General features: G+C 43.6%; 1 protein-coding gene across 4 annotated transcripts in view; it reads right to left on the reverse strand.

The window, feature by feature from the left end:
* EGFR (epidermal growth factor receptor) overlaps positions 1–27,076 on the reverse strand; it is a 228,706-nt gene that overhangs the window by 56,134 nt on the left and 145,496 nt on the right. For 3 of the 4 annotated variants that reach the window (XM_030551430.1, XM_030551428.1, XM_030551427.1), the window contains exons 2-8: positions 25,565–25,716; positions 22,859–23,051; positions 22,056–22,190; positions 17,024–17,092; positions 5,940–6,058; positions 4,435–4,576; positions 3,251–3,367 (exon numbers count right to left, since the gene is read on the reverse strand). In XM_030551430.1, coding sequence (XP_030407290.1) covers positions 3,251–3,367; positions 4,435–4,576; positions 5,940–6,058; positions 17,024–17,092; positions 22,056–22,190; positions 22,859–23,051; positions 25,565–25,675 — 886 coding nt within the window. In that variant the 5' untranslated portion in view covers positions 25,676–25,716. The remainder of the gene's footprint in view (positions 1–3,250; positions 3,368–4,434; positions 4,577–5,939; positions 6,059–17,023; positions 17,093–22,055; positions 22,191–22,858; positions 23,052–25,564; positions 25,717–27,076) is intronic. The other variant, XM_030551429.1, reaches the window with a different exon arrangement.

The following is a 27,076-nucleotide window of genomic DNA, read 5'->3' on the forward strand; positions in this document are numbered from 1 at the left end:
TTTTAAAAGGGTCCGAGGCCCAGTGTACCTTGATCTAGGGTGTGTTAATAATATTAATTTGGATAGTGCGAGTTTTAGGCTCGCCAATCTATTTGATCATAAGATAAAAGTTCTTGTCCCAAATCAAGCTCCACAGACTTTACAAGGACTCTCGGGGGTGTGATAGAAAGCTCACACTGAGACAGATGTAGCCGTAAAGACTTTTTATTAAAATCAGTGAAATAGCAATTAAATGGTAAAATAATCAGTTACAAAGTTACAATTGTATTACTGTTATTCAAGCGATACATATGCTAATATGGTATTGTATGCTACAAAGCTTTGGCTAATATACTCACATCCCTTCTTGATAACCTGATAATGAAAGACACAGGACCTCGCCTCTGGTGGTTCTGATTTCTCAACTCTTGAGTGAGAGGTGCAGAGGAAGCTAATGCTAAGAGCTATCAAAGCTAACTTAGAGTTTACTTAACTAACAAACTTAATTAAAACCTAATAAACAAAACTAAGAACAATCAGTTAGAGAAATCAAGCCTAGCCTAGTCCCCTTGAAACTTAAAGTTTGAAAAGAAAATGAGTATGGTCTACTAATAGTTAGTAGTCATCGTGGATAGATGGCACATGCTAGCGAGGTGGGTCACCTCTTTTATAGGACACAAGTACCGGAAATCCTTCCTCCTATGCCCAAATTTCATTCCTCACCCACAGAAATATTAGAGTACACTTACCCCATAGGCTAGTATGTTTGTGTGTATTGATGACGTGTACATACACACATAAGTCTGTTAAGTCTGTGGGTACAACACTGAAAAAAACCCTATGCATTCTTCCACTGTCTATTGGTCTAGATAAAAGGTCTTAGACATACGCGTAGGTCTTTATCTGTTTGGGTAACAGGTCTCAATATGTAGGTCAACTTTGCTATCTGGGTAAAAGGTCTTAATATAGATATGCTAACTTTGCCTAAGCTTAACATACAGGTTTTGGCCTGTAGGTCCCTTGCACTGCAGACAAACTCAATTTCAATATAAATCTACAAATCTATTACAATAAATCAAATACTTAAACTTATAAGAAAAGATATATTTATGCAAGCAAGCAGATAACCTTTAGAGTACACCAGACTCTCATCTCACTTATACTAGTTTCCCATAAGGATATTTCCTTTGATTTTAATGGAGTTTCTCCTCATTCAAACTGGTGTGAGAGGAGAATAAGGTCCAGTAGCGGCAGGTGTAAAAGCCTTTTGTACCAAGTGGCAGGATTATGGGAAGAGACAGAGAAAATGAGCTGGGAGGAGAGAGACACACAAGATCTAAGAGATAGATAGCAGCAAGTGTATTAAGAGGAGCGGGAACTGGATGGGGAACCAATAGGGCTGTGTAGGGATGGGGAGAATGTAGATGTGCTGCTTGGTAGGAAAGGGCAGGCAGCTACATTCTGTATATGATGGGCCCCGAGAACTAGGGTTTGTGGAGGCCATAGAGCTTGGACATAGTCAAGGTGAGAAGAGATGCAGGCATGTATGTGTATCTTCAGTAGAGGGAAAGTCAAGGCTGTGATGTGAATGAGTAATATTGCCATATAAGCACATAGAAGATCTGGACATGATCCTAATAAACGCTGCACAAACCACAACGCAGTCTGAACTAAGGAGTGATGGTGGTGGTGAACAGACATTTATGATGATACATATGATGTTGCAGTTGCTGGACACGCTACTTGCAACACTAGGATATGAGTAGGGCCCCTAGTTCTACTCAAGTGCAAGAGGTTTAGGCACACAGAGACTGCCATACTGGATGAGACCCACAGTTCATCTAGTCCAGCATCCTCTCTTTGACAGAGGCAAGTGCCAGATGTGTCAGAAGAAGGTACAAGAACCTTGCAATAGGCAGATGTGGGATAATCTGCTCCCAAGATAGGTCTCACCTCTGTTTGTTTTTTTTTAAATATAAGATGGCTGCTGCTCAATTATTTGTGCAGCCCAGGATCTAGTGTAAGCCCATAAAGGTGCATGCACACACACGTGCTTCTCCAAACACAGCTGTTTTTGTGTTACTCCCAGGGCCGGATTCAGACATTCTGAGGCCCTAAGCTATGTCAAGTGTAAGAGGCCCAGGGGACGCTCAGGGTGCAGGGAAGAGGGTAGCTCAGGGTATAGAGAGAGGGGTATAAGGGCTGTGTACTGGGAGGACTCCCCTGTGGTCCCTGTTCCCAGAGGGCTTTGCCAGCCATGGAGCTGAGTCTCCCCACTCAGGGGGGTCATACAGTTGCCTCTGCGGGAGCAAAGGGGGCTGGGTGCTGAGGAGCAGCTTCAACCTGGGGCACCAGCAGGAGAGGAGGGAACGCTGCGGCTGCCTGCTCCATGGCACCAGCCAGAGCAGCAGCTGCCCCACATTGCCTGGCTCTGGCTTCCTGCCTCTGATCTGACCAGGGGATGGGGAGAGGAGATTGTGGAGGGGAGGTGTGGAGCTGCCCCTGGGAGGGACTGCTGTGCTCTTTTGCTGCAGTTTGGGGATGCGGGAAGGCAATGCCCTCCATGTCCCCAACTCTGCCCATGAGCTCAGGGACTCAGCCCCGCGCCCCCTGGCTTCAGCCCTGTATGGGGTGCCAGAGATTAGGGCTTCAGATGCAGGGCCCTGCAGCCCCCTTGAAAGGGCTCATGGACCCCCGGGGGCAACAGACCCCCGGTTGAGAACTGCTGCCTTAGGATACTGGTAAGACTTACTCATAGAAACACTAATTTGATACGAGCAATTGTTTTTTTTCCTCAACCCTCTCACTAATGAACAATTACTTAAGGATGGGGTAAGGGTATTTGTGTAGCCAGATGTGTCACATTTGAATGATAATGTCTATATTTAGAGAGATTCTCCTTTATTTATTAACCGATTTTGATAAATTTTGAAATGGAGTTAGATTTTTTCTTTTTTAAAGCCTCTCATATTGCGAGGACCTAAAATGTAGCTTAGCTAGGCATGGAGGTGAGAAGACAAACTAGGCAAAACTGTGCAAGAGGCAGCATTTACTTTCTGCACACGCCGAGTGAGCCAGCTTGAGTACATACTCTGGAGCATTAATTTCCCTGCTAAACTACTTGCTTAGGCCTCCATCTTATTATTCAATATTTATATTGCAGTAGCACCCTGAGGTTCCAGTTAGGATTAGGGTCCCATTTGGTTGGATGCTTTGTCAAGTAAATTCTCCTAACACTAAAAATGTTAATATCTTGACGCACTTTCCGTACCTTTGCTACATGGCCCATCACATTTTTTACATTTCCGAACACCGTTTTCTTCCACTTCATAGGTATCGATATTACATGAGCGAACACACGAGCCGTGGTCTGTAACCACATAGTTATCTGCAAAGACAGGAAGAGAAATGCAATGTGGGCAATGAAACAAAGGAGAGATGCTTTGGGGTTTGTATTTATGGTGTAAACAGGCATTTAATTGATACAAAATGCTGAAGTGCCTTTTAATTTTTGAATAGAAAAGGGGTGAATTAAAACACACAATATTAGTGTATTTAGAGCTTGCTACGTTCAAAGCACTAACTAACCAAATTACAGACATTAACAAATTAATCCTCACAATATCCTGGAGGGCTGGGAGGGATAACTATTATTATCATCATATTAGTTGAGACAGAAAGTTGGCCTTTCTTAACGCCAAATAGCGAATCACTAGTGTAAGCTGGAGTAGAGCTCAACACCTCCTGATTCCCAACCCCATCCTCAGTCTTTATAATACAACACCATCTTTATAATAGGCTATGGTGACCTTCAGATACAGGTCCTAATTCTGTGACTCGGGTTCTTTTCTGCCTTTAAATAAATATTCTTAAAAGACCATGGACAGGGAATAGAGAGGAAAAAAACCCACAATAGATATACACACGGCAATGAATACAGGAGCTAAAAAGAACCCATATGCTTTGTGATGTGATACCATAGGTGTTAAAAACAGTAGATTTCTGTAAGCCCCCACTAAGAACCAGCCCCACTTTATTTATGGGCTTGCCCCTGTGCCATTGGAGTCAGTGAGAGTTTTGCCACTGACTTCAATGGGAGCGTGATCAGGTCTTATAAGAGTTTGATGGGTTTTATAAAGTGTTTCTTTTTGGCGTTCACGATTAAAGACTAAGCTAAAATCTTCACAATTAAAACAAAAACCACTCTGAAAAACCAATAAAAAGAATGGATACAAAAATTTTAGGCTGTTTGTATTTTATCAGCTACATCTCATTTCTGATTTTCTGCTACTGGTTTCCATAGCAAAAGCAGCTGAGAAGAGTGGCCTAAAGGGGGGCACTAAATTGAGGGGGCCTGAACTGGATGGGAGAGAACCAATATCAACCTCTGCCTGCTGCTTCCTTGACCCTCTATTTTCCCTGGTCTGACCAGATTGCAGGCTTAAGTGAGCTTACGTGGACATTCTTTCACGCAAGTGGCTCCAAAGCTGTATTTTCCATCTGGGTTGACATCCATCTGATAGGTGGTCGGGTTGTACAGCACTAACGGTGGACAAGTATCCTTGCACATTGCTTCATCGCGAAACTTGCGGCATGCCTGCCATTGAACAATGTGACAATGGTGCAAAGTAAATGACTATTTATTTTTACAGCAAAAAGGAAGATACAATAAATGTATAATTCCTGTTTTATAAGGCTGCTACTGCCAGATCTAGCAGGTTCTTAGCACTAATTGAGGCACAGAGAACTTTCCAGGATTGGGCCCTTGTGCTATTCAGGTAAGAGAGTCCAAGGGCAAAGAGCAATCTTGGGTGACATTTACAAAAATAGAGTATGAGGGTTCTTAATCTTCATGGACTCATGCAAATAACTTCTACATTACAAAGTCCTCACAAACTCAGGCTCCAAAACTGGACCAGATCCCTGAGAGGTGGACCCTTCTACTTGTATGGAGTGCCCATGGGTTCCGCCTAGAAACAGGACTCTGCCTGCATGTATTGGATAGCAACAACAGAGCTAAGAAATCAGAAACCAGATCAAGATAAATGGCTGTTTTCTTTACTGGCAACTTTTTAATAACATTAATGAAATAAAGTCTCTGCAGTCAATTACTGACCTGGACAGTTAAATATTAAAGTAATGCCATTAGGCTTGGCTACAGGGGATGAGCAATTTAATGGGCATTTATGAAGTGCAAGTCATTTTTACAAAGCTAATTCAAGTTGACAATCTTTCTTCCTCTCTTGGTTCTTCCCTAGGTTTTCTGAGAAGAGAGAATTAACGTTCCCTTCCATGAATCAATAAGAACATAATTAATGTGATTTGTTTACATCTTTAATGGACACACAAATATATCCAAACAAAGGTAAACTGCACCGTTTCCACAGAAGTTGCCTGAATTGGGCTTAACACTAAATTAAGTGGAAACTAAATAGAATCACGTGTTTTAAAAGGGGGACAGGTTCACAAAACAGATCAATGGAAACATTGCAACAGTTTAAAAAAAAAAAGCCAAAAACTAGTGTAAACAGGTTTTTCTGGATTCCAACCCTATGAGCACTGTGAACCGTAGCAGAGTTGTTCTAGTAAATGAAAGACAGAAAAAGAAAATTGCATAATCTATCCTCATGGTCTAAACTAAATGAAATGCAAAAAGGGTATTAAAAATTTTGAAAAGTAAGTTTCATTTTTTACATTCTTTGTTTTAAAATTCTAAGCTGTTGTTGCCAAGCGTAAGAAATACATGGGCCAGATCATCAGCTGGTGTAGACTGGCATAGCTACACTGAACTGGAGCTATACTGATTTACACTGGTGGAGAGTCTGTCCCGTACATATTTTAAAAAGATATTTTGTGATTGTATCACTTTCAAGGGTCCTAAGATTAAAAAAAATTACAGTGCATTCAGCCCAAAGCTTAGCTGCTGCTGTTGAACTTTAAACATGTTGCTGTAGTATTACCAGGCAGTCACTCTCGCGAGGCCCTGTACACCCAGCAGCACACTGGTTATGACAACAGTCACTGGGCACTCTTCCTCTGCATCGGCCTGAACACTGCTGGGCACAGATGACTTTTGTTACTGAAAGACAGAAAAAAAACGAATTAAAATGCATATTTGCTAAACCAAGATTGACAAGAAGAAAACTCCAGATAAAGAACACATAGGTAGAGCCTCTCACGAGACACCAATTTCAATTCTCATCATTAAGCAGAATTTGTGGGATGGAGAGGCCAGAAGGGAGTTTCTGAGCTTTTCCTCACCAATGTATTAGAGCCAAATTCAACTCTCAGTAACCTGCAGTAAGGCATCAATTCTGCAAGGCACTGAACACTCTAGCCCTGATCCAGAAAAGCACAGTTAAGCAACATTAAGGATAGGCTTACATGCTTTGTGGGAAAGGGGCCAGTGCTCAGCACCTTGCTAAATCAGGAATAACTACATTGGCATCAGTGGAGTCACTCCCAATTTACAATGGCATCAGACAGTGGAATCTAACCTTCGTATCTAATAGTTTTACTGAGATAATAAAATACCAGTTGGTGCTACCCAGGGCCACCCCGGGGGAGGGGCAAGTGGGACAATTTGTCCCAGGCCTTGGGCCCCGCAGGGGCCCAGACAAGAATGTCGGAGGCTCCCCCTCAGCCCCGCCCCCCCTGGACAGAGCTAAAGCGGCATGGCTCGGGCGAGTCCTGAGTTTCTCCCACTCAGAGCCACATGGTAAGGCCGCTGCAGTGCTGTCCAGGGTCGCTCCTGGATGCGGCGTGCTGAGGCTCTGGGTGAGGAGGGTGGTGGGGGAAAGCAGCATGGCAGGGGGCTGGGGGGGGTTGGATAAAGGGTAGGGAGTCCCAGGGACAATCAGGGGAAAGGGAGGGGGCAGAGGTTCGGGGGGGCGGTCAGGGGATGGGGAACAGGGGGTTGGATCGTGGGCATTCCGGGGGTCTGTCAGGACTTGGCAGGGGGTAGTGAACAGGGATTGGGGGGACAGGGAGCAGGGGGGGTTCATGGGGGTGTGGGGTCCCAGGGTGGTGGCTGGGGGAGTTTCAGGGGGCGCTCAGGGGACAAGGAGCAGGATAGGTCGGGGATTCTGAGGGGGCAGTCAAGGGGCAGGAAGTGGGTGGGGGGCAGATGGGGGGCAGGCCCAGGCTGTTTGGGGAGGCATAGCCTTCCCTACCCTAAAGCTCTTTCAGCAGTTTGAGGCTTGCAGACAGCTATTTAACACAAAAAGCCAAGCTGTTATCTTTTCCCTTAGGGCTACCATCCATTTCACGTCTCAAATGCCAAATTATAGTCTACATTTAATTTCAGTGCCATAGGGAAGTTCATGTCACGGGAGGGTACTTCATTAAAATTAGCCACTTTAGATTAACAGTGATAGAGCCAAGAGAGCCATGGGGGAGGGATCACATGAAAAGAGCAATATCCTACACCACCTACCTCCTTCTCAACGCTACCAAGGGAGACCTCCCTCCCCTGCATTCCCCGAGGCTCCAGAGGGGTTAATTCAGTGCTTCTCAAACTTTTGTACTGGTGACCCCTTTCACATAGCAAACCTCTGAGCCCCCCACCCCCGGCCTTATAAATGAAAAATACTTTTTCACATGCACGTGCTATTTTGAGCATTTCAGTTTTCACAACTCAGGCCTGGTCTACACTACGCATTTAAACTGAATTTAGCAGCGTTAAACTGATTTAACCCTGCACCCGTCCACACAACGAGGCCCTTTTTATCGACATAAAGGGCTCTTTAAACTGGTTTCTGTACTCCTCCCCGATGAGAGGAGTAGCGCTGAAATCGGTATTGCCATGTCGGATTAAGGTTAGTGTGGCCACAAATCAATAGTATTGGCCTCCGGGCAGTATCCCACAGTGTACCACTGTGACCGCTCTGGAAAGCAATCTGAACTCGGATACACTGGCCAGGTAGACAGGAAAAGTCCCGTGAACTTTTGAATTGCATTTCCTGTTTGCCCAGCATGGAGCTCTGATCAGCACGGGTGGCGATGCAGTCCCAAATCCAAAAAGAGCTCCAGCATGGACCGTACGGGAGATACTGGATCTGATCACTGTATGAGGAGACAAATCTGTTCTATCAGAGCTCCGTTACAGAAGATGAAATGACAAAGCATTTGAAAAAATCTCCAGGCTATGATACAGAGTCCACAGCACAGTGCTGTGTGACAAGCGTAACAGAAAGCCAAAGAATCAAATGGACGCTCATGGAGGGAGAGAGGGGAGACTGAGGACTCCAGGTATCCCACAGTCCCCGCAGTCTCCGAAAAGCATTTGCATTCTTGGCTGAGCTCCCAGTGCCTGAAGGGTCAAAAACATTGTCCGGGGTGGTTCAGGGTATATCTCGTCAATTTACCCCTCTCCCCTCCGTGAAAAAAAAAGGGAAAAAAATAGTGTCTTGCCATTTTCCAATGTCACCGTATATCTACTGCATGCTGCTGGTAGACGCAGTGCTTCGGCGCTGAACAGCAGCATCCCCTCCCCTTCCTTTCTTGATGGCAGATGGTAAAAAATGGGAAAACCGTCATCAGCCCGTGAGTGCTCCTGGCTGGCCTTGGTGAGGTCGGCCAGGGGCGCCTGGGTAAAAATGGGAATGACTCCCTGTCATTCCTGGCAGATGGTACAAAATGCTGGGTAACCGTCCCCTTCATAGCAGCTGGAGCCTGAGCTCCATCAGTCCCTTCCCCCCATTTCATGTCTAAAGAAAAGATTCTGTACTCCCTGGATTATCATAGCAGCGGGAGGCTGCGCTCCTCTCCTCCCCACCCTTTAATGTCCTGCCTGGAATATCATAGCAGCTGGAGGCTGCCTCCCCCTCATTTTATCTCGCTAAAAACTCAGTGTTTCTTATTCCTGCATTCTTTATTACTTCATCACACAAATGGGGGGACACTGCCATGGTAGCCCAGAAAGGGTGTGGGAGGAGGGAAGCAACGGGTGGGGTTGTTGCAGGGGCACCCCCTTGAATGGCATGCAGCTCATCATTTCTGCGGGATCTCTGGGGCTCTGACCCAGAGCAGCTGTGTTCTCTGGTTCTCTAGTAGACTTGCCCCATATTCTAGGCAGGACTGTCTCTATTTTTAGACAAAACATAAAGAAGAGAATAATCCAAGGAGTCATTCCCACTTTTGTCCATGCGCCCCCGGCCGACCTCAGCGAGGCCAGCCAGGAGTACCCATGACAGCAGCAGACGGTACAAAATGATTGATAACCGTCATCGCCACTTTCCAATTGCAAACCGTACAAAATGATTGATAACCGTCATCTCATTGCCAATTTGCAATGGCAGACGGCGCAGTAGGGATGGTAACCATCTCTGCTACCTTGCAAAGGCAAAGGAATGCTGCTGTGTAGCACTGCAGTACCGCCTCTGTCAGCAGCATCCAGTATGCATACGGTGACAGTGACAAAAGGCAAAACAGGCCTTTTTTGGTTGCCATGCTATGGCATCTGCCAGGGCAATCCAGAGAAAAAGGGCGCAAAATGATTGTCTGCTGTTGATTTCACGGAGGAAGGATTGACTGACGACATTTACTCAGAATCACCCATGACACTGTTTTTGCACCATCATGCACTGGAATCTCAACCCAGAATTCCAGTGGGCGGGGGAGACTGCGGGAACTATGGGATAGCTACAGGAGAGCTACCCACAGTGCAACGCTCCAGAAATCGACGCTAGCCTTGGTATATGGACGCACATAAACTGAATTAATGTGCTTAGTGTGGCTGCATGCACTCGACTTTAAACAATCTGTTTTACAAAACCCGTTTATGTAAAATCGGAATAATCCCGTAGTGTAGACATACCCATAGGCTCATCCCAGATTCTGGAACAAGCTCAAATACTCAATTCGTGGACTATGTACATAAGCTATACTAAAGACAAACCCACAGTAACCGTCTCCAGTTTGTGAGGGACCCTATGGAGCCAGTCTCTAGGAAACAGATAAATTCATGGAGGTTAAGTCCATTAATGGCTATTAGCCAGGATAGGTAAGGAATGGTGTCCCTAGCCTCTGTTTGTCAGAGGGTGGAGATGGATGGCAGGAGAGAGATCACTTGATCATTACCTGTTAGGTTCACTCACTCTGGGGCACCTGGCATTGGCCACTGTCGGTAGACAGGATACTGGGCTGGATGGACCTTTGGTCTGACCCAGTATGGCCATTCTTATGTTCTAAGCTAAATGAACCCAAAGTTATGGAGACAGATATGAATCAAAGAAGCCAGCAGAGTATCAGAAACCTGGAAAAATCTCTGACTGGATGGGCTCAGGCGTTTGGTCACAAGCTGAGGTGGTTCAAAAGTTTTGGATTTTTTTTAAGGAGAATTTTTTTATTGTTTCTTTAAACAATCAAACACAGCAAGCAGCAAATATTTGGCCACACACTTCTGAAACCCCAAACCATATTCAGGTTTTGGCAGACTAATTTCTGCTTTTTAATTTAAAAAGCCACAACAAATTTTGAAGGGAAAGCAGACATTGTCCATGATTTGTTTTGCTTTTAAAAAACCCATAGTTTTCAATCCAAAAAGAGTTTTGACGGAAAATGTGTGTCCAACCCTTTTAATAACCTTTAGTGCCTTTTAGCACTAGCTGATGCTGAAAACCAGTGATACCTTGTTAAGGTGACTTGAAAAGAAGTTTTCTTAAAACTGGGTTTGTGCTAAATCAGGGGTTGGCAACCTTTCAGAAGTGGTGTGCCGAGTCTTCATTTATTCACTCTAATTTAAGGTTTCGTGTGCCCGTAATACATTTTAACGTTTTTAGAAGGTCTCTTTCTAGAAATCTATAATATATAACTAAACTATTGTTGTATGTAAAGTAAATAAGGTTTTAAAAATGTTTAAGAAGCTTCATTTAAAATTAAATTAAAATGCAGAGCCCCCCAGACTGGTGGCCAGAACCTGGGCAGTGTGAGTGCCACTGAGGCCACGTCCAGACTAGGAATTAAAATCGATTTTAGATACGCAACTTCAGCTACGAGAATAACGTAGCTGAAGTCGAATTTCTAAAATCGAGGTACTCACCAGTCTGGATGGCGCTGCATCGATGTCCGCGGCTCTCCGTGTCGATTCCGGAACTCCGTTCGGATTGATGGAGTTCCGGAATCGATGTAAGCGCGCTCGGGGATCGATACACCGCGTCCAGACTAGACGCGATATATCGATCCCCGAGCAATCGATTTTAACCCGCCGATGCAGCGGGTTAGTCTGGACGAGGGCTGAAAATCAGCTCGCGTGCCGCCTTCGGCACCTGTGTCATAGGTTGCCTACTCATGTGCTAAATGTTTATTTTTCCCAGGGCCACCTGGGGGAGGGTGGGGGGGGGACAGAAAAGTGGGGCAATTTGCCCTGGGCCCTGAAAGAATATAGTATTCTATAATATTGCAACTTTTTTTTATGGAAGGGGCCTGTCATAAACAGATAGTTAAGGGTTAATGTCTCTTTTACCTGTAAAGGGTTAAGAAGCTCAGTAAACCTGGCTGACACCTGACTAGAGGACCAATAGGGGGACAAGATACTTTCAAATCTTGGTGGAGGGAAGTCTTTTGTTTGTGCTCTTTGTGTTGTTGTTGTTCGCTCTCGGGACTGAGAAGGACAGGACATCAATCCAGGCTCTCCAAATCTTTCTGAATCAGTCTCTCATGTTTCAAACTTGTAAGTAATTAGCCAGGCAAGGTGTGTTAGTCTTATGTTTGTTTTCTCAACTTGTAAATGTTTCTTTTTGCTGGAAGGATTTTACATCTGTTTGCTGTAATTTTGAACCTAAGGCTAGGGGGGTCCCTCTGGTCTATAGGAATCTGATTACCCTGTAAAGCGTTTTCCATCCTGATTTTACAGAGATACTTTTTACCTTTTCTTTCTTTAATTAAAAGCTTTCTTTCTAAGAACCTGATTGATTTTTCCTTGTTTTAAGATCCAAAGGGATTGGATCTGGACTCACCAGGGATTGGTGGGGCAAAGGAGGGGGGATAGCTAATTTCCCCTTGTGTTAAGATCCAAGGAGATTGGATCTGTGTTCACCAGGGAATTGGTGAAGTCCCTCAAGGCAACCCAGGGAGGGGACGAAGTTTTGGGGGAACAGAGAGTACCCCAGATACTGGAATTCTGGGTGGTGGCAGTGTTACCAGATCTAAGCTATAATTAAGCTTAGAAGTGTCCATGCAGGTCCCCACATTTGTACCCATAAGTTCAGAATGGGGAAAGAAACCTTGACAGGGCCCCTGAAATTGCTTTGCCCCAGGCCCCCTGCATCCTCTGGGTGGCCCTGGTGCTACCTTTGCGATATCAACTTGGTGGGAAGACCAGCTTTATATTAACAGTACATACTCTTTGTGACATTAAGGTTCCTGTTAAGTCAGGAGTGGCCAATAATTTTCACAGGGGGACCACTCCACAGGTGGTAAGTTGTCACAGGCTATACATTTCTCCTATATTAATGGAGGTGTGTGGGGTCAGGGAGGCAGTTTGGGTGCAGGAGGGAGCTCCGGGCAGGGGATTAGGGTGCAGGAGAGGGTACATGCTCTGGGAGGGAGTTTGGGTGCAGGAGGGAGCTCCAGGCTGCTGCAGAGTGTTGGAGTGCAGGAGAGGGTGAAGATTGTGGGCTCTGGGAGGGAGTTTTGTGCAGGAGGGGGCTCCAGTCTGGGGCAATGGATTGGGGTGCAGAGTCTGGGAGGAACTTTGGGTGCAGGAGGGGGTTCTGACTGGGGTAGGCGCTTACCACAGGCGGCTCCCGGCTGGTGACACAGCAGGGCTCAGGCAGGCCGCCTGCCTGCACACTGTGGTCTCAAGCTGCTCCCAGAAGGGGCTGCGGCTGGCTGCTGCTGGCACGTCTTTGTGTGCCCCTTAGCTAGAGGGGGACAGTGGGTCTCTATGCACTGCCTACACCACAAACACCACCCCTGCAGCTCTCATTGGCCAGTTTCTGGGCAATGGGAGCTGTGAGGCTGGTGCTGGGGGCAGGGGCAGCGCACGGAGCTGCCTCCCCCTCACCAGGGACGCACAGAGATTTGCCAGCAGCAGCCGGCTGCTTCCGGGAACAGTGTGGGGCCACGGTAGGCAGGCAGCCTGCCTGAGCACTGCTGTGCTGCAGCACTTATAGTGGCCTGGACTTGGAGATCGCGAGGGGGCAGAGGGGGCAGACAGAAATGCTAGTCATGGTGGGCCAGACAGAAATGTTAGATGGGCCGAATCTGGCCCACGGGCCGTATTTTGCCCACCCTGTGATAAGTATACTAAACACATTCCTGATGTTGGGAGAGGAACACTTCTCCCGCAAATTATTTCATATGCCTTCTACATGTTTTTTTTAAACTTCAATACTTGGGCTAAGTTTTCCTCCCTGTTATGCAGCTCACCAATATAACCAAGAGGAAAATTTTGGACCAGAAGCTGTTTCTAATACTAAAACAATCACCTGCGACAATTTTTTAGTATCAAAATCATCTGGACTAGAATAGCGAAAAAAAATCAATCATTGACTTATGTGGGTTTGCACCACTGCCCTGGGAAGGACAGAACCAGAACTGCTCAACTATGCATCCTTCATGGTGAACTGATTTTCCTTAGATTCAGCGGGGAGGTGACTGTGCTTTTTAAGCAGGAGGATTTGATTTCTAATGCGCTGAGTGGTCACAGTGTACAGCAGGGGTTCTCAACCTTTTTCTTTCTGAGACCTGTCCCAACATGCTATAAAAACTCCACAGCTCACCTGTGGCATAATAGCTGGTTTTCTGCATGTAAAAACCAGGGCCGGCATTAGGGGGTAGAAAGCAGGACAATTGCCTGGGGCCTCATGCCACAGGGGCCCCCGCAGAGCTACACTGCTCAGGCTTCGGCTTCAGCTTTCAGTGGTGGGGCTCAGGGCCCTGGGCTTCAGCCCCAGGCAGTAGGGCTTTGGCTTTCTGCCCTGGGCCCCAGTGAGTCTAATGCTGGCCCTGCTTGGCAGCCCCTCTGAAACCTGCTCGCCTCACCCCAAGGGGCCTCAGAGCCCTGGTTGAGAATGACTGGTGTACAGCATGGTGTCAACTATAAAGTTCCCAAATGGGCACAGAGTAGTTAAAATATTTTAAAAATTTTTGTAACTCAGAAATAGTCACACTGCAGTTCAATCACAGTTAACACTTAAATCATCAGAGAATGGCACTGTGCTACAGGATAATCAACCAGTACAGGCTTGTTTCTTTCCTCTTTATTTTTTTGTCTTAATTTGTTATTATTTACTTTTTCTTTCTGTTAAACTTTTGCACCTAAGCTTTATTATTTTATGATCTCATATTTGCAATCAAATACTACATTTTCAAGGAAACATATTATCTCCAAAATACACATAACTAGTGTAGCAGTAACTCCTCCACACAACCAGAAACAGTGGGGAAAAAAGACACATTGTTATACAACAACAGAGTTTTCATATCATTTTTGTAAGCATCAGCAGGGGTGTAAAACAGCTCATCATTCTGAGAACAACTGACAAAAGCTTCCCACTGGAGGTCTATCACGGCAAATGTTTGTGTTTTGTGCAGTATCTTCCCCATTTTTTCAAGGATGGAAAGAAATATGACATACAAATTTCCCATATATGGGATGCATTTCTGATAGGCCAGATTCATAAAAAGCTCAACAAAATGAGTGTTAATTGCTAAATAAGCCCCATCCTGCAAACACATGTGTACATGCTTAACTTTATGCACCCTTGAGTAACCCCATTGAAGTCAATGAATCTACTACTGTATGATTAAGCACATGCATAAATGTTTGCAGGATCAGGATCTAAATTTCTTAAGCCTAAAGGTTAGTATTACCTCTGGACACCATGTTAACAGTGGACATGATCCTGCAAGTGCTTTGCACGTAGAACCACTATTTACATCAATGTGTACAGAGTAACAGTAGAATTTGTTCCACAATATCCAGCATAGGGTGTTTTATGAGCAGCTGTGAATGATTGAGGAGTGAAGCCATTAGAGCTGGTTGAAAAGTTTTGAAACTGATGAAAAAATGAGGGAGGGGGGAATATTTGAGTGGGTTTTTTCCCAACCTGTTCTAGAAGCTATGTATATCTGACCTGATACCTGAATTGTGAGCAAGATGCTCAGATTTAAATACATTTGTAGGGCTGGATTTTGCTGTCACTTGTGTAGATTTAAATCAAAAGTACTTCCACTGAAGTCAGTGGAATTATGCTAGTGTAAAGCTGGTATGAGAGAAGAATAAGGACCTATAGCATTTCCCTGAATGCAGACTACACATATTATAAAGCAGTGAAATAAATAAACTATCAAAAGAAACAAAAAGTATTCAAAGTACATTCCCCATCAGTCTTTATATACTAAAAAGTAAAAATAGCTAGGGAGCAGCTCAGCAGAAAAGGACCTAGGGGTTACAGTGGACGAGAAGCTGGATATGAGTCAACAGTGTGCCCTTGTTGCCAAGAAGGCTAACAGCATTTTGGGCTGTATAAGTAGGGGCATTACCAGCAGATCGAGGGATGTGATCATTCCCCTCTATTCAACATTGGTGAGGCCTCATCTGGATTACTGTGTCCAGTTTTGGGACACACTACAAAAAGGATTTGGAAACATTAGAAAGAGTCCAGCGGAGGGCAACAAAATTGATTAGGGGGCTGGAGCACATGACTTATGGGGAGAGACTGAGGGAACTAGGAATTTAGTCTGCAGAAGAGAAGAATGAGAGGGGATTTGATAGCTGCTTTCAACTACCTGAAAGGGGGTTCCAAAGAGGATGGATCTAGACTGTTCTCAGTGGTAGCAGATGACAGAACAAGGAGTAATGGTCTCAAGTTGCAGTGGGGGAGGTTTAGGTTGGATAATAGGAAAAACTTTTTCACTGGGAGGATAGTGAAGCACAGGAATGGGTTCCCTAGGGAGGTGGTGGAATCTCCTTCCTTAGAGGTTTTTAAGGTCAGGCTTAACAAAGCCCTTGCTGGGATGATTTAGTTGGGAATTGGCCTTGCTTTGAGTAGGGAATTGGACTAGATGACCTCCTGAAGTCCTTTCCAACCCTGATATTCTATGATTCTATGAAAAGTAAAATCCTCACAAGATCTTTAAGTGTCTCTAAACATCTTGTGTTTGTTGTTCTCTTGATGCCCATAGTAAGCATCCAATGCGTAAAATTACAGGGTAAAGGGTGTTCAGCCTATGAGCAACGGGACTGCCTAAGGATTCTGAAGTGCTCTATAAATAATTAGGACACCTCTCCCATGGTGTGAATCTCCTGGACCATGCACCCTTTAAAGGCCATCACTTCATTTTCTGAGAGTGCTCAGGACTTGCTTTACATGCCTGCAGGTATACGAGTGTGACTTTTTCGGACTATCTGGTATTCATGTTGGAATTCTACAAAAGGGGATTTTAAAAACAACAACACAGTAGTGGTGAGTTATTCCCATTCTCAGCCTAAAATATTAGGTAAGGAGTTTATATGTTAATACACTGTCATTCTACTTGAAACAACAGAAGTGGAGAAAAATTCACATTACAGCTACTTCATTATCCCTTTATAATTACTAAGGCCTATATTTGGGGAAAAAGCTATAGGAGGCAGGAAAAGGGGTTTCAAAACTGAAAGTGTCATGCAAAGACCGAGCATTCATGGAGAAATCTCAGTCCAATACAAATTATTTTGGGGTTTCTGTGCAGTTCACCAGGTCCCGTTTCTCTCCACAAATGTGGCTACTCAGTGAGGAGCTGCAAATGGCTTTTGTTTGCCTTCTGTTTGCTATACAAGAAGAGCAGTGCATGCATATGCAAAAACATAGTGGAAGTTACTACTGCAAGGAACATTATTAACTATCACTCAGATACCTGATGGTTGCTAGGGGAGCAAGCCACCCATGTGTGCGGTGGGCTTATGGGTCCTCAGAGCAGTGGAGGGGAGCATAATGTTCTCCATAAAACACTGGCCATCACATCAGGACTTGACAGGGACATTATTCAGTGAATAATAAACAAACAAATACCTAAGAGCATTCAGACAAGCATATTTTAAATTAATCTGTGGACTTACATGTCTGGCAGTTCTCTATGCCGGCACCCCAACAGTGGTCTTCTGTACAATTTGCATGACACTTGGAACCTAAAATGTAAATGTTACATTGATAGGAAAACCTTTATGATGTAACATGCAATTGTTAGATAACACACCAGGGCTGCCAGGAACTGAATCTTAGTCTTTCAGTCACAACATATCCCCCATGTGCCTGTTACTGGCGCTACAGGAGAGCTTCTGTGCCACACACTGAATAATGAGGATAAAATAAACATGAAATAGATACCCATTCAGTAAGCACTATCCATGCTGTGTACTGAATGAGGCAGGGGTCCTGTGGAAAAAACAGTATATGATCCTGTAATTAACTGCATCTTAATGCATACGCATATATGGGTGGAGGGGCAGCAGGAAGGGTGGAGCATGAGGGAGATGGAGCAACATCTTAAGTCTGGCATTTCTTAATGTTTGATTGCTTGACTTTACCACTGTAACTTTCTTCTAACATACTCTTCTTGTATGTGATTCCCGATGTTTTTAAAGAAGCAAATTGAAAAAACAGAAATTCTATCACATGAAACCAGAGTGACCCCAGCATAGGTCATTGGCAGGGCTGGGATATTCAATCCACAGCACATACCTCTACTGCCTGAGCTAATGGTGTAATGAAGTAGGCAGTTATTCTTTATGTAGATCAGCCACTAGAGAAGGAGGAGAGAGACACTTTGCCAGTAGATTTCATAACTATTTTGCTGACAGCAGAGAAATATTGAGATGGATTCTATTCCAGGCTTTGGAGGGGAGTGTAATTTACTGGTTATAAACCCTTCTTTCCCTGTCCCCACCTGCCTGTCTCTGTCCTTCTCTGCTCTGCTCCATCCCCAGTTTTGTCCCTTTCTGTTCACATCCACTCTCTCCAACTTCTGTCCCTCTCCACCCCGCCAGCTCCTGTATCAGTCTCCCTCAATTCTTATTCTCCCTGGGCCAATCTGTGCCTCTTCTGCTCCTCACCCCCCTGCTCCACTACCTCCTGCTCTTCCCCCTCTACATTTAAGTCAGGTTGCTTCCTCTTACTGCTTCACACTGCCTAGGTTCTAGCAGGGGAGGCACTGAGGGCACAGGAGAGAGAGAGAGAGAGTCTTCCTGCTCTTGGTTCCAGTGCTAGGCACCATAGTGGCTCACAGGGCCTAGGAGAAGCACTTGCAAGGAAACTTCTGCTTAGCCCCTGAAGCTCTGGGCTGGAGAATGCTCAGGGCTCATCTACACTTAACAGTGTTGTCGTGCTTAGTGAAGAAGCTACCTATGGACAGGAGACTTTCTCCTTATGACACTGACAGACTAGCTCAGGTCAGAGACATAGGCCAATTCATTTGTGTGTGAATATCAAAGCAGTTAAATGTATTAGTATATATTTAGGCCAATTCACATGTGTGTTAAAAGAGATCAAAGGAGATGTTAATTGTATTGCTTTTGCCTATCTATATCATGTTGTTTACTATTGCATTACATTAAGCATGCCTGATAATTAAATAACCCTAGATCAAAGCGTGTGTTAATGTAAAAGTGTAGTCAGGTGTTAGAATTTCATGAAAACTAATGGAATGTTATTTGTATAGTTTTCACTTATCTATTGCTATTACAATGTAAAGGCAGGCATTGAACTAAATAACTCATCAAATGCAAATAAAGAGGAGTGCTAAATTCAAAGCAACTGACCATTGTGTGGGTTCAGATACTTGTCAGATTGTTGTCTGTGAAAAGAAGCTACTAGTACTGATTCAAAGGAAGATCCTTTATCTCTAGACTATTTGGATTCTAACAGGGCAGAATACCTGAACAAATAGACAGAGACCTCCAGAATTATTCTGGGTAGCCCTGGAAAAGACTTTTGGGAAACCAGCAGATTACTACATCTCTGCTATCATTTTGGATTTGCAAACTTTGACTCACCTGTTATAATATTTTACCTGCTTTAACCTCTCAATAATTCATTCTTTTTTCTTAGCTAATAAACCTATAGTTAATTTACTATAGAATTGGCTGCCAGCGAGGTCTTTGGTGTAAGATTCTGAGTACCAACTGATCTGGGAGTAAGTGACTGGTCATTTGGGACTGGGAGAAACTTGACAGGGTGTGATTTTTGGTTTATGTGACCATCATCACTAAGTTCAGTTTGTCTGGGTGACAAGCTAGGCTTGAGAGGCTAAGGGGACTGTCTGTGACTCCATGGTAAGATGGGCATAGTGATCCAGGAGTTCACGCTTGTTATTGGCTTGGTGAAATCTAATAATAGAATATACCACCAGTCTGGGGTGTTTGCCCTTGTTTTCTGACAGTCTGCCCCGAGACAGGCACTCACACTTATGAGCCACTCCAGACAGCAAGACGATCCTGTCACCGTAAGTACTGCACCTCACTGAGAGCTCGTAGCTGTGCTGACAGGAGAAGCCCTCCCAGCACTGTCTACACCAGGAATTTGGTCGATAGTACTGTGTCACTCAGGGGTACGGATTTTCTACACCCTGGAGAAACATAGTTATACTCGCATAAGTTTGTACTGTAGACCAGGGCTCAGTTACTTTAGGGGATGGCACATGCAAAGTCTGGTTGGCACACGGGAGTCGTAAGGAGATGGAGCATGTCCAGTACAGATAACATGGCTGTCATACTATATTAAGCCTCTTCTGAGCATGTATGAACTGTGATTTTTCAGAGGCTTATAAATAACTTGATTAAATTTGGATGAATGTTCAGATGGATGGCAAAAGGCACATTCCTGACATCAGGGCAACTCCCAACCCCCTGACAAATTTCAAATGCCTGCTCCAAAATATGGAGTTTCTCAACAAAATGGTTGAAATAATTATTTTAATAAAAGCAAAATTACTTATTTTCTCCTAATCTTGTTCTCAGAAGTAGCTCAACCTTTTTAGCTGAAACTTTTCAGCCACATGTATATGTTATTGGACTATTACCTCAGTTAAGAATGCTGCATATAATGCTGAATTAACAAAGCTGATTTTCTGAAGGAAAAATCAGGATTCCATCTTTTTAAAATTGCTTATATAAAATGAACGAAACTAAGAACTTGACAGTTAGTGTTTGCTATTGATACCGTAGATGTGTAGGTAGTCAGAATTAGAGCCCTAACTTGAAGAGCATGTGTATCTGCAATCTGCATCTAGAACTGGGCAGAATGGAACATGAAACAAATACATCATCTCTGGGAACTAAAAACTGAAAGACTAACTGGCCTCCTCACCTTGAAAACTCTGTATGGTTAAAGCTCATGGCCAGTAACATGGATAGTAATTTGTCCTATAAATCAATATTTTTGAATAATACACCACTGATAATGAAACAAATTTGACTGTATTTGCAAACAATTGGCAACATTTACTCTAACCACAGGGTAATTCGTTTCCACAGCTCTGACAAAAGTAGTTGTCAGCACTGAACTATGCAGCACACAAAATGAAAACAAGTAAACTAACTGATCTGTAGAGTTAGTACAGGGATAGTACCTTCCAATCCTTATCCCTCCCCACTTATTTTTTTTATTGTTTTTTGTTGTTGTTGCTTTGTTTTGCTTTTTATTTTTATTTGTTTTCTAAGGATAGGTAAAATCCCAGGGACACAATTATCTTGCATGCTCATTATTTAAAAAGAAAAATGGCTGCCTGAACAGATTAATCTGAAACTCACTACATTTAAGGCGTACATTTTTAACCCACTATAACGGGACCCAGTATAACATGGGTTCACGTATAACACAGTAGCAGAGGGGCTCTGACGGCATTTTAAAGGGTCCAGGGCTCTGGCTACTACGGGGAGTCCCGCTGGAGCCCTGCCGCTGTTACCCCAAGGCTGCGGTAGCGTGGCTCGCCGGCAGTGGCTGGAGCCCGGAGCTCTTTAAATCACCTCCAGAGTCCTGCTGCCCCTACCATGATATAACAGGGTTTCAGCTATAACATGGAAGGGATTTTTGGCTCTCCACGACTGCGATATAGCGGAGTAGAGGTGTATTTCTTTCTAGGACAGTTTTGTCCAGCTAGTAACATGTGGCTCTTTCCAACCCCTCACTGCCAAAATAGCTGAACAAATGCCAATACTTGTCTAATAACTGACTGATTTGCTGTTGCACCAAAGGGATTCAAGTTTAAAAGTTAAGGGTTAAAATTTCCATAGTACTCAGGGCCAAGCTCTGCTGACTTACACCTCCTGCAATCCCATTGACTGCAGTGGCGTTCCAGGGTGTATGTCAACAGTGTGTGTGCATGCTAGTGCTTAGTCAATTACTCAACTGAAGTAGATCAGAAAATACACGTTGTGCCAATCTGTAGTGCCAAAAATGCCCAGGAATTATAAAAAAACTCTTTTCTCCCCTCTTAAAATTTTGTGAACAGAATTTAGATCTTACAAAAGGATTAACAGTACTGGCATGGATCAGAATTAAGCATGAGGACATGTCATGTAAGCTTTCAAATATACACCTACCTCCATGCTGATCTAAAGTATCGCTATTCATCCATTTCTGGTCTTAATTTTGCAAAGATTTCCTAATACTGTCAAAATATGTGTAGAGTTCATGATATTCACAAATAGGAATTAGGGTCTCAACCCAGCAACGCATTTAAGCACCTTGGGAGTACACACTTACTTAAAATTAAGCATACGCTTAAGAACTTTGCTGAATCAGGGCCTTACGCTGTAAATTTAAAATCATTGGAAAGAAAATATGTATGCATTATATTGATGTGTGTCGTTTTCATGGAAGCAGCACACATTTAAGGCCCAACCCAAAGCCCACTGATATCAGTGGGAGTCAATCCACTGGCTTCAGTGTGCTTTGGATCAGTCTCTTAGGTCCAAATCTTGGTCCTAGTAAATTCAATAACAAAATATAATTGATTTCTGTGTGAGTAGGATTTGAAGTCAATGTATTTACATAAAAGTGTTTGCAGAAATGGGGCACTATAATGCAATAAGTAGGTTGATGGTACTGCTGTGTGTAATGGAGTGACTACTGTTTTGTTAAATGTATACTTACAATCAGCCAGATTATTTTGAATTTCCAACTGTATTACAGGTTTTTTATTCAAATCAATAATGTCATCCCACAGAACTGTGTCCATGTTGCACAGCTGTGGATTGTTGCTGATTTTAACTCCTCCATTAAGAATTTCTGCAAAAGAAAAATAGGACAAAAATGAAGCAATTGCATTATCGCTCTCTTTCTTCCCTCATGAAAAGGAGATAAACACATTCATCAGATGCCATGTTAATAGAAATGGACAATGTACAATATATTATTGAAAGAAGTCACATAACTAACTGTCGAATAAGGGTCCAGTGCTGCAGCCTTTGCACATCCAACCCTCTCCCCCCAAAAGTGAAGCCAATGCTAATTATGGATGTGCACAAAATGCAAACGGGGTGTCAAAATCAGTGTCACCATTTCTGGGTGCTCAGACTGAAGCACTTTGAGGTTCTCAACACTTTCTGAAAATCAAGCCCCTTCTAAGGCATCTCAAATTGGCACAAAAAAATCTCTGTTTTGGGCCAACACTCATTACTCTGTAATTATATAGGGCCTAAGTGGATTAACCCCTGGAGGTCCTAGGCCTATGCATTGTAAAACAAGGAACTTTCCATCACTACCAGTAACCTGGGTAGTTATAAAGTGGGCAGGTATTTGAATAAACTACATTCAACTTCATTCAGAGTGTGTCTCATTTGGAACAGGACTCTAAAAGTGAATGCTTCTTAAATAAAGCTTTTCATAAAGATCTGGGAGTTTGCTTCAAATAAAGTAACAGTTCACAACTACATTGTCTGCCCTAACCACTTCACCTGATAATCGTTTCATTGGCAGATTCCTGAGTCCACTGGTTTTATTTATATTTGTGTGATAATTGGAAAAAATTGCCAGTGCGTAAAAGTTCTCATAAAGCACGTTTCCTCGGATGATCTGGAGATTGTCCAGTGGAATGCTATCTACGTTGTTGAGTGCTATTAACACGTAGCCTGCAACCTCCTGTATGGTCTGAGGAAAATCAGAAGGAACAAAACATTTAGTGTCATTGTATCAAGCTGTTTCTCTACACTGTTTGCTGAGAGGAAAACAAGATTCATTTGAGAGATTAACCCCTCAGAACTCAGATCATTGATCCACCCATGCATCTCTGGTAACCCACAGCTCTTTACTTTTTACACATAGGTGAGCTATATTTGATATAATTACTCCCATAATCTCTCTGCATTCAAAAATATTGTAACCTGATAACCAAGCACGAAATGAACTGAGTACTGAAAACACATTATTTTAAAAGCACAAATCTGAGGAAGGATGATCTAGTGCAGGGCTTCTCAAACTTCATTGCACTGTGATCTCCTTCTGACAACAAAAATTATTGCATGACCTCAGGAGAGGGGATTGAAGCCTGAGCCCATCCAAGCCCTGCTGCTCCAGGCAGAAGGGCCAAAGCCCGAGCCCCATCATCCTGGGAAGGGAGGGCCCAAAGCAAAGCCCAAGGGCTTCATCTCCAGGTAGGGGGCCTGTCATAAACAGATAGTTAAGGGTTAATGTCTCTTTTACCTGTAAAGGATTAAGAAGCTCAGTAAACCTGGCTGACACCTGACCAGAGGACCAATCGGGGGACAAGATACTTTCAAATCTTGGTGGAGGGAAGTCTTTGTTTGTGCTGTTTGTTTTGTTTGTTGTTCGCTCTTGGGGCTAAGAGGGACCAGATGTACACCCAGGTTTTCTCCAATCTTTCTGAATCAGTCTCTCATGTTTCAAAATAGTAAGTATAGCCAGGAAAGGTGGATTAGTCTTACGTTTGTTTTCTTAACTTGTAAATGTGTATTTGCTGGAAGGATTTTTACCTCTGTTTGCTGTAACTTTGAATCTCAGGCGGGGGGGGGAGGTAGGGAGAGTCCCTCTAGTCTATATGAATCTGAATACCCTGTAAGCATTTACCATCCTGATTTTACAGAGATAATTTTTACTTTTTCTTTCTTTAATTAAAAGCTTTCTTTTTAAGAACCTGATTGATTTTTTTCCTTGTTTTAAGACCCAAGGGGATTGGGTCTGAACTCACCAGGGATTGGTGCGGGGAAACGAGGGGGTAGGGAGGTTAATTCCTCTTTGTTTTAAGATCCAAGGAGTTTGGATCAGTGTAGCCTCTCAGGCAACCCAAGGGGGAGAAAGTCTGGGGTGGGGAAAGGAGGGGGAATGGTTTATTTCTCCTTGTTTTAAGACCCAAGGGGTTTGGGTCTTGGGTTCCCCAGGGAAGGTTTTGGGGGAACAGGAAGTGTGCCAAACACTATATTTTTGGCTGGTGGCAGCGTTATCAGATCTAAGCTAGGAATTAAGCTTAGAAGGGTCCATGCAGGTCCCCACTTTTTGGACGCTAAAGTTCAAAGTGGGGGAAAAAAACCTTGACAGGGCCTGTAACCTGAGCCCCACAGCCCAGGGCTAAAGCCAAAGCCTGAGCCTCGGGTGGCGGGGCTCAGGCTTCAGCCTCAGCCAGTCTAACACCAGCCCTGGCAACCCCATTAAAACGGGGTCATGACCCACTTCGGGGTCCCAACCCACAGTTTGAGAACCGCTGATCTAGCGTGTAAGGTATCAAACTGGCAGTCAGGAGAGCTGAGTTCTACTCCCAGCTGTTCCACAACCTTCCTGTGCTATCTGGTTGCACCATGCCAGAAAGCACTTTTTTCAATACATCCACTAAAATGTTTATGTCCCTTTCTTTTCAGTTCCCTCCCAACAATAGTTCATTCACTTGTGCATGGGCATGAGCATGAGACAAGTGTAGTACTGGAAAGTAGTCCATGCATTACTGTCTAGGATTATCCTTGAAGGTCACTCAAAATTATTGTCTGGACAGAACGCAGCTGGCTTACTTGGTGCAGGAACATATTACACAAGTAATGATGGATGTTACAAGTAATGTTACATGTTTTGATTTCTAGTTATTAGGGAGATTACATCTTTTGCCAGGTATCACCAAGGCAGTAGAATGATCAAACTAATGATAGGTCATCTTCACTGAAGAGCCATCAACACTGCAGTTTGCTTCACTGGGCTGACAACCCTCAAATTTGGTTATACTTAGGGCACAGTGCAGAGCTTTTTCATTTCCTTTGGAAGCATGGGGGGGAGGGGAACAGGAGTGCAATACTTTTCCCATTTAAAATAATTACTTTTGAGCAGTGGGTGATGAGCATGAGAAAAACTGCTTGCTAGGTGCTGTGAAATCATTGATACAAGTACAGTATATCCTATGGTAGACTGGTATTTTAGAATTCCATTCTGTGATGTCTCTAACTGACAATCAGTAACTATGTGTTTGAACAGGTTTTTACATTAGTCACCACATGTTATATATATCTGACCCTTCACCTTCAAAAACAATTCAATTCCTTAAACAGGTAACTCATCAGACTAGAAAAATATCTCGATTAGCAGTTAACGTCTCTTGAAGTTGTGCACATCTCACCAATGCACATTGTGTGCTGGATCAGAGCAACATGATTAGCTACACTAACCTTCAGGAACGAAAGATCATGATTGCGTGTCACATATGTGATCTCCAGATTGCCAAGTACCACCTCACAATTGTTATATATCCTTTGCAGGCTGATGAAATGGTACTCCATGTTCCCCAGCTGGGCCAGCTTGTTACTTGTTCCTTGGCAAACTGTAGGGAGAAAGAAAGCAGCATGAAACAAGGATGAACACGTACAGAATGGGCAGCTGTCCAGCCACCTTTACAAGTATTAAATCAGTATAAGTGAAGTGTAAGCACAGATTGTCATGAAAAGCGATACCAGCTCTCTACTGCGTTTCCCATTATCTAATAACTGTAATTAGTTAGGAATGAGCAACGAATATCCCTCCATCATCTACTTTTTGTCATGGAAAGAGCCAATGGGTGGCTTCTGATTTTGGGACCCTGATTTAAGTAGCCCCAGGAGTTTTGTACCTGAAACAAAATTAAAATCCATGGTGAATGGCCATGGATTTAATCAAGTATCAGAGGGTAGCCGTGTTAGTCTGGATCTGTAAAAGCAGCAAAGACTCCTGTGGCACCTTATAGACTAACAGACGTTTTGGAGCATGAGCTTTCGTGGGTGAATACCCACTTCCTCAGATGCATGAGGAAACTGTGAGGAATGAGGAATACCCACTTCCATCACATGCATCTGAGGAAGTGGGTATTCACCCACGAAAGCTCATGCTCCAAAACGTCTGTTAGTCTATAAGGTGCCACAGGAGTCTTTGCTGCTTTCATGGATTTAATGTCATCAAACTCTATTAAAATGGAACCGTGCTTCAAAAGGTGACTAAAAAGGAGGGTGTGGATTTTTATGGCATTGAAATTTGCTCCAATTGCCATTCGGGGAGGGTAGGTGGGTTGTGTTTTCTTCTAAACTCCCAATGCTACAAACTTATCAGACTGTGTCCTCCTCATGCATCATCTTCAGAAAAAAAAAAATACTGCAGTTCAAATTAGGCCCTTGTTTATACCTGTGCAACCTCACAAGGCAATCTAATAATGCTTCACAAACATAATTAAGGGTATAATTTGGCCTAGACAATGTATGAATGATGATGAAGAGACAATATACTGATGATGATACAAGATAAAGACCCAGCATTACTTTCAGATCCCAGCTTTATGACTGGAAGTTAGAAAAAAATATTTTTAGTTTTTACTTGTGAATTAAACACATTTGTATTAAATTTACTGAGACATGGAATCCCAAAATGGATGCCTGTGGTCACTCTTCACAGTAGAACACATGAAGACAGGAATTTAGAGCCATCATGTTCTTCCATTCCACTGAATAGAAGGGAGTGCTGACTATTAGCTGTTCAGGCTTTCTGCTGCCAGCCTCAAATTCTGCTCAGCTGAGGCTGGCAGAAACCCCATAATGCCTGGTGCATTAGATAGAGAGCCCTAGGCATTTCCAAACAACTGTGCCCTGTAAGACCATTAAAAGAAATATAGGGTTTCCTTCAGTTACATCTCAAAAGTAATAGAAGCTGCAGGCTTG

Source organism: Gopherus evgoodei, chromosome 2 (assembly GCF_007399415.2).
Source record: "Gopherus evgoodei ecotype Sinaloan lineage chromosome 2, rGopEvg1_v1.p, whole genome shotgun sequence".
Taxonomy (NCBI): Eukaryota; Metazoa; Chordata; order Testudines; family Testudinidae; genus Gopherus; species Gopherus evgoodei.